Source organism: Pygocentrus nattereri, chromosome 5 (assembly GCF_015220715.1).
Source record: "Pygocentrus nattereri isolate fPygNat1 chromosome 5, fPygNat1.pri, whole genome shotgun sequence".
Classification (NCBI taxonomy): Eukaryota; Metazoa; Chordata; class Actinopteri; order Characiformes; family Serrasalmidae; genus Pygocentrus; species Pygocentrus nattereri.
In genome coordinates this window covers 1,843,024-1,849,378 of record NC_051215.1, presented here as the reverse complement: position 1 = coordinate 1,849,378, position 6,355 = coordinate 1,843,024, and the positions used below count along the sequence as shown (strand labels likewise).

The 6,355-nt window shown below is 43.1% G+C and overlaps 1 protein-coding gene across 1 annotated transcript in view; it reads right to left on the bottom strand.

Moving 5' to 3' along the window:
* Window positions 1–1,225, bottom strand: part of hif1aa (hypoxia inducible factor 1 subunit alpha a) — a 49,579-nt gene extending 48,354 nt beyond the window's left edge. Inside the window, exon 1 of the mRNA XM_037538260.1 lies at window positions 935–1,225. Within this exon, the coding sequence (XP_037394157.1) occupies window positions 935–966 (32 nt within the window). The 5' untranslated portion in view covers window positions 967–1,225. The remainder of the gene's footprint in view (window positions 1–934) is intronic.
* Between the last annotated feature and the right edge of the window lie 5,130 nt (window positions 1,226–6,355).

Sequence of the window (6,355 nt, the reverse complement as noted above, 5' to 3'; positions counted from 1 at the left end):
TAATCCAGCGAGGACTCCACCAATAAACGTTGTAGGTGCTCATTCGAACTCTGGGCCGGTTTCCCAGACGAGGATTAAGCCTAGGATCACCGTAGGAAACGCGTTTCAGTGGGTCTGGGAAACCGGCCCTTAAAGTGCTACTACTGCAGTTTAATGTAATGCTGTGCTCACTACAGAAGTTCTTAATGTGAGTGTGAACTGAAGCATCAGTCTGCACTGTAGGTCTTAATCCAACACGATAAACACCTCAGACAGTAATGCTACACTACGATTCATTACTGCATGTCTTAAAGAGGAACTCCACAGATTTTCAGTGAAATAAATTCATGTTTTTTTAAATTCATGTTCATGAGATCCAGAGCCGCTTGGTGTGAAACGGCTCAGACGTCTTTACAGTGGTGGTGATGGGAACCAGGCGTCGCCATGACTACAACACAGATACAGACACTTTATTTACCATCCAGAACCTCCAGAGAACCTACACGAGTCTTCTGAGCTTATATGGAATGCTGATGATGGAAAACAGTGGAAAATCTGGAATAATGAGTTTTCTTTGGGGACTATTTTGCCGCACAGCGCCCTGCATGTCTCCCTCCACCATGAATGGAGTTGAAGTTCTCTAAACTCTCATAAAACAGCGTCTCAGTCATCAGGCAGTGAATTCAGAACCAGTTCATGTAGGAACTTTCTGTGAGGAGCTTTTAGAGGGACGTCTGGTTCCTATCACCACCACTGTGAACGGTTCTGACTCGGTCAGTTTATCTAGAACGGAGCGTTTCACACCAAACCGACTCTGATTAGATCTTAATCCGTGTAATATTGCAGGAACTTTGAAAATTCGGTGGAGTTCTCCTTTAACACAGTCCTGTAAATCCGCCTGCGTTCTGCTGGGATTAATCCCGCGTCTGTGAAAGAAACGAAGCGATTTATTTACCTTTTCTTTTCAGGTGTGGCTCCTGACGTCATCGTCTAATTAATTATTCCGCAATTAGTGGCGATTTAATCAGATCTGAGTCCGCGAAGAAAACACAGCCCAGCAGTGAAGTGACCTGGGGACGACGATGCTGTCCAGTATGAGTGTGTGTGTGTGTGTGTTCCTCTGAACTCTCCAGTGCTGCTGCTCCGAGAGTTCGGCGGGAGCGCGCGTTGTGCTCGCTCACGTGACACAACCGCGGGAGCGCGCAGAGCTGAGCGGTGCGGTTGGACGGACGGGACGTCCATTCCTGCGGTCACCACGAAGGAAGGACTGACGACGCCGTGTGTATGTTAATGTGAACAGAGCTGGGCGGAATGACGCGGCGATGCCTGAGCGCCTAATCAGTGTGTGCGGTGTAGACACAGAGATCCAGAGCGGTTTGGTGTCACGCGGTTCAAGTCAGTTCAGTTCCTTTATTTGTTACGATGTTGTCACAAAGCAGCTTTACAGAAGTTGTAAAACACACAGTTACATCATAGATCCCCCAGTGAGCGAGCCAGAGGCGACGGTGGCCAGGAAAATCTTCCTCAGACTGGAGGAGGAAACCTTAGGAGGAACCAAGACTCACAAGGGGAGAGCCGTCCTCCTCTGGTCAGACAGTGTTTACAGTTCAATAAGCTGAAGACCAGATAAAAGCTGAGAGGATCTCTGTTTGAAGTCTGGATGGCAAAGCTTTAGAAACTGCACTGGTAGAGGCGGTCTCTGACTGAGATGGTGTCTGAGGCGTTCTCTGACTGAGGCCATTTCTGACTGAGGCAGTCTCTGAGGCCGTTTCTGACTGAGGCAGTCTCTAACCGAGGCCGTCTCTGATCGAGGCCGTTTCTGACTGAGGCCGTCTCTGACTGAGGCAGTCTCTGATCGAGGCCGTCTCTGATCGAGGCAGTTTCTGACTGAGGCCGTCTCTGATCAAGGCGGTCGCTGACCGAGGCAGTCTCTGATCGAGGCAGTCTCTGACTGAGGCGGTCTCTGACTAAGGCAGTTTCAGACTGAGGCAGTCTCTGATCGAGGCAGTTTCTGACTGAGGCCGTCTCTGATCGAGGCAGTTTCTGACTGAGGCCGTCTCTGATCGAGGCAGTTTCTGACTGAGGCCGTCTCTGATCGAGGCAGTTTCTGACTGAGGCCGTTTCTGACTGAGGCAGTCTCTGATCGAGGCAGTTTCTGACTGAGGCCGTCTCTGATCAAGGCGGCCGCTGACCGAGGCAGTCTTCAGCAGGGTGGGAGGGCAGTCATTATCTCAGGAAGACTAAAGAGACTAAATGAGTTCTGCTCAGGAGTTTGACTGTTATGAATATGATCTCCCCCAGAGTGTGGCCGGTGACTCGGGTAGATCTAACTATAACAGCATGAACTAAAAGGAGAGAACCAGAAGGGAACATAGACATGAGAGAACCCTGAGACACTGGGATCCCCAGTCCACCATCAACAAACCTGTGTGATCGCGTGAAGTGGAGGGTCAACAGCACCAACATCTCAGTTTACCATAAGCCTCTATGTCCATGAACCCCTGGATCTCCTGCCTTTATCTAAAGGGGAAGGCCAGTTATCAAAAGCCAAACTAAGCAAATATGTTTCCAGTCTAGACTTAAAGGTTGAGACGGTGTCAGAGTCCCGAACATTAACTGGGAGATTATTCCACAATTTGGGGGCTTTGTAAGAAAAAGCTCTTCCACCCATTGAAGTCTTCTGAATTTTAGGAACCAGTAGAAAACCAGCATCCTGGGATCTGGGTAAGTGAGGCGGTTCATAATGGGAAATAAGGTCTTGCAGGTACTCCGGTGAGAGAGCATGCAGGGCTTCATACATCAATAAGAGAATTTTATAATCAATACGGAATTTGATAGGAAGCCAGTGTAATGCTGATAAAACTGGGCGGCTGTGGTCAGATTTCCTGGTTTTAGTGAGAACTCCAGCTGCAGCATTCCGAACTAACTGAAGTTTATTTAGGTTCCTGTTGGATCATCCTGACAACAGTGCATTACAGTAGTCTGGCCCTGAAGTTATAAAGGCATGTACCAATTTTTCAGCATCATGTAGGGATAACGCACTTCTGGACTTTGAAATGTTTCGGAGGTGAAGAAACGCTGTTCTTGTAACGTTACCTGTGTGTTGATTAAACGTTAGATCTGAATCAATCGACACACCAAGATTTTTAGCTACTGACCAGGTTCTACAGAGAAGTCAGCAAGATTTAACATTAAATCTGAGCATTTATTCCGAGCAGCCTTTGGAACAAGAAGGAAAACTTCTGTTTTATCTGGGTTTAAAAGAAGGAAATTCTGCAGCATCCAGTTTCTTATATCTTTAACACAATCTTCTATTTTATTTAATCTGGATTTATCATCTGGTTTGGCTGATATCTACAGCTGTGCATCATCAGTACAGCAGTGGAAAATAATTACATGTGTATTTATAACTAAGCCTAATGGTAACATGTATAACGTGAATAACAGAGGACCTAAAACAGAACCTTGTGGAACTCCATATTTCACTTTTGTATAATTAGATGATGCATTATTTAAGTGTATGAACTGAAACCAGTCAGTGAGGTAGGATGTGAACCAGGATAACGCTGTTCCTATTGCATGTTTCACTACAAAGTCACATTGATTTATCAGTCTACTCAGGCTTTAGCAGAGCTCAGTAACACTGAGATTAATAACTGATCACATTGATTTATCAGTCTACTCAGGCTTTAGCAGAGCTCAGTAACACTGAGATTAATAACTGATCACATTGATTTATCAGTCTACTCAGGCTTTAGCAGAGCTCAGTAACACTGAGATTAATAACTGACCACATTGATTTATCAGTCTACTCAGGCTTTAGCAGAGCTCAGTAACACTGAGATTAATAACTGATCACATTGATTTATCAGTCTACTCAGGCTTTAGCAGAGCTCAGTAACACTGAGATTAATAACCGATCACATTGATTTATCAGTCTACTCAGGCTTTAGCAGAGCTCAGTAACGCTGAGATTAATAACCGATCACATTGATTTATCAGTCTACTCAGGCTTTAGCAGAGCTCAGTAACGCTGAGATTAATAACCGATCACATTGATTTATCAGTCTACTCAGGCTTTAGCAGAGCTCAGTAACGCTGAGATTAATAACCGATCACATTGATTTATCAGTCTACTCAGGCTTTAGCAGAGCTCAGTAACGCTGAGATTAATAACCGATCACATTGATTTATCAGTCTACTCAGGCTTTAGCAGAGCTCAGTAACGCTGAGATTAATAACTGATCACATTGATTTATCAGTCTACTCAGGCTTTAGCAGAGCTCAGTAACGCTGAGATTAATAACCGATCACATTGATTTATCAGTCTACTCAGGCTTTAGCAGAGCTCAGTAACGCTGAGATTAATAACCGATCACATTGATTTATCAGTCTACTCAGGCTTTAGCAGAGCTCAGTAACGCTGAGATTAATAACCGATCACATTGATTTATCAGTCTACTCAGGCTTTAGCAGAGCTCAGTAACGCTGAGATTAATAACCGATCACATTGATTTATCAGTCTACTCAGGCTTTAGCAGAGCTCAGTAACGCTGAGATTAATAACCGATCACATTGATTTATCAGTCTACTCAGGCTTTAGCAGAGCTCAGTAACGCTGAGATTAATAACCGATCACATTGATTTATCAGTCTACTCAGACTTTAGCAGAGCTCAGTAACACTGAGATTAATAACCGATCACATTGATTTATCAGTCTACTCAGGCTTTAGCAGAGCTCAGTAACGCTGAGATTAATAACTGATCACATTGATTTATCAGTCTACTCAGACTTTAGCAGAGCTCAGTAACACTGAGATTAATAACCGATCACATTGATTTATCAGTCTACTCAGGCTTTAGCAGAGCTCAGTAACACTGAGATTAATAACCGATCACATTGATTTATCAGTCTACTCAGACTTTAGCAGAGCTCAGTAACGCTGAGATTAATAACCGATCACATTGATTTATCAGTCTACTCAGGCTTTAGCAGAGCTCAGTAACGCTGAGATTAATAACTGATCACATTGATTTATCAGTCTTCTCAGACTTTAGCAGAGCTCAGTAACGCTGAGATTAATAACCGATCACATTGATTTATCAGTCTACTCAGACTTTAGCAGAGCTCAGTAACACTGAGATTAATAACCGATCACATTGATTTATCAGTCTACTCAGGCTTTAGCAGAGCTCAGTAACACTGAGATTAATAACCGATCACATTGATTTATCAGTCTACTCAGTCTTTAGCAGAGCTCAGTAACACTGAGATTAATAACTGATCACATTGATTTATCAGTCTACTCAGACTTTAGCAGAGCTCAGTAACACTGAGATTAATAACCGATCACATTGATTTATCAGTCTACTCAGGCTTTAGCAGAGCTCAGTAACACTGAGATTAATAACTGATCACATTGATTTATCAGTCTACTCAGACTTTAGCAGAGCTCAGTAACGCTGAGATTAATAACTGATCATTACATTGATTTATCAGTCTACTCAGACTTCAGCAGAGCTCAGTAACGCTGAGATTAATAACCGATCACATTGATTTATCAGTCTACTCAGGCTTTAGCAGAGCTCAGTAACACTGAGATTAATAACCGATCACATTGATTTATCAGTCTACTCAGACTTTAGCAGAGCTCAGTAACGCTGAGATTAATAACTGATCATTACATTGATTTATCAGTCTACTCAGGCTTTAGCAGAGCTCAGTAACGCTGAGATTAATAACTGATCACATTGATTTATCAGTCTACTCAGACTTTAGCAGAGCTCAGTAACGCTGAGATTAATAACCGATCACATTGATTTATCAGTCTACTCAGACTTTAGCAGAGCTCAGTAACGCTGAGATTAATAACCGATCACATTGATTTATCAGTCTACTCAGGCTTTAGCAGAGCTCAGTAACGCTGAGATTAATAACCGATCACATTGATTTATCAGTCTACTCAGGCTTTAGCAGAGCTCAGTAACGCTGAGATTAATAACTGATCACATTGATTTATCAGTCTACTCAGACTTTAGCAGAGCTCAGTAACGCTGAGATTAATAACTGATCACATTGATTTATCAGTCTACTCAGACTTTAGCAGAGCTCAGTAACGCTGAGATTAATAACCGATCACATTGATTTATCAGTCTACTCAGGCTTTAGCAGAGCTCAGTAACGCTGAGATTAATAACCGATCACATTGATTTATCAGTCTACTCAGACTTTAGCAGAGCTCAGTAACGCTGAGATTAATAACCGATCACATTGATTTATCAGTCTACTCAGTCTTTAGCAGAGCTCAGTAACGCTGAGATTAATAACCAATCACATTGATTTATCAGTCTACTCAGGCTTTAGCAGAGCTCAGTA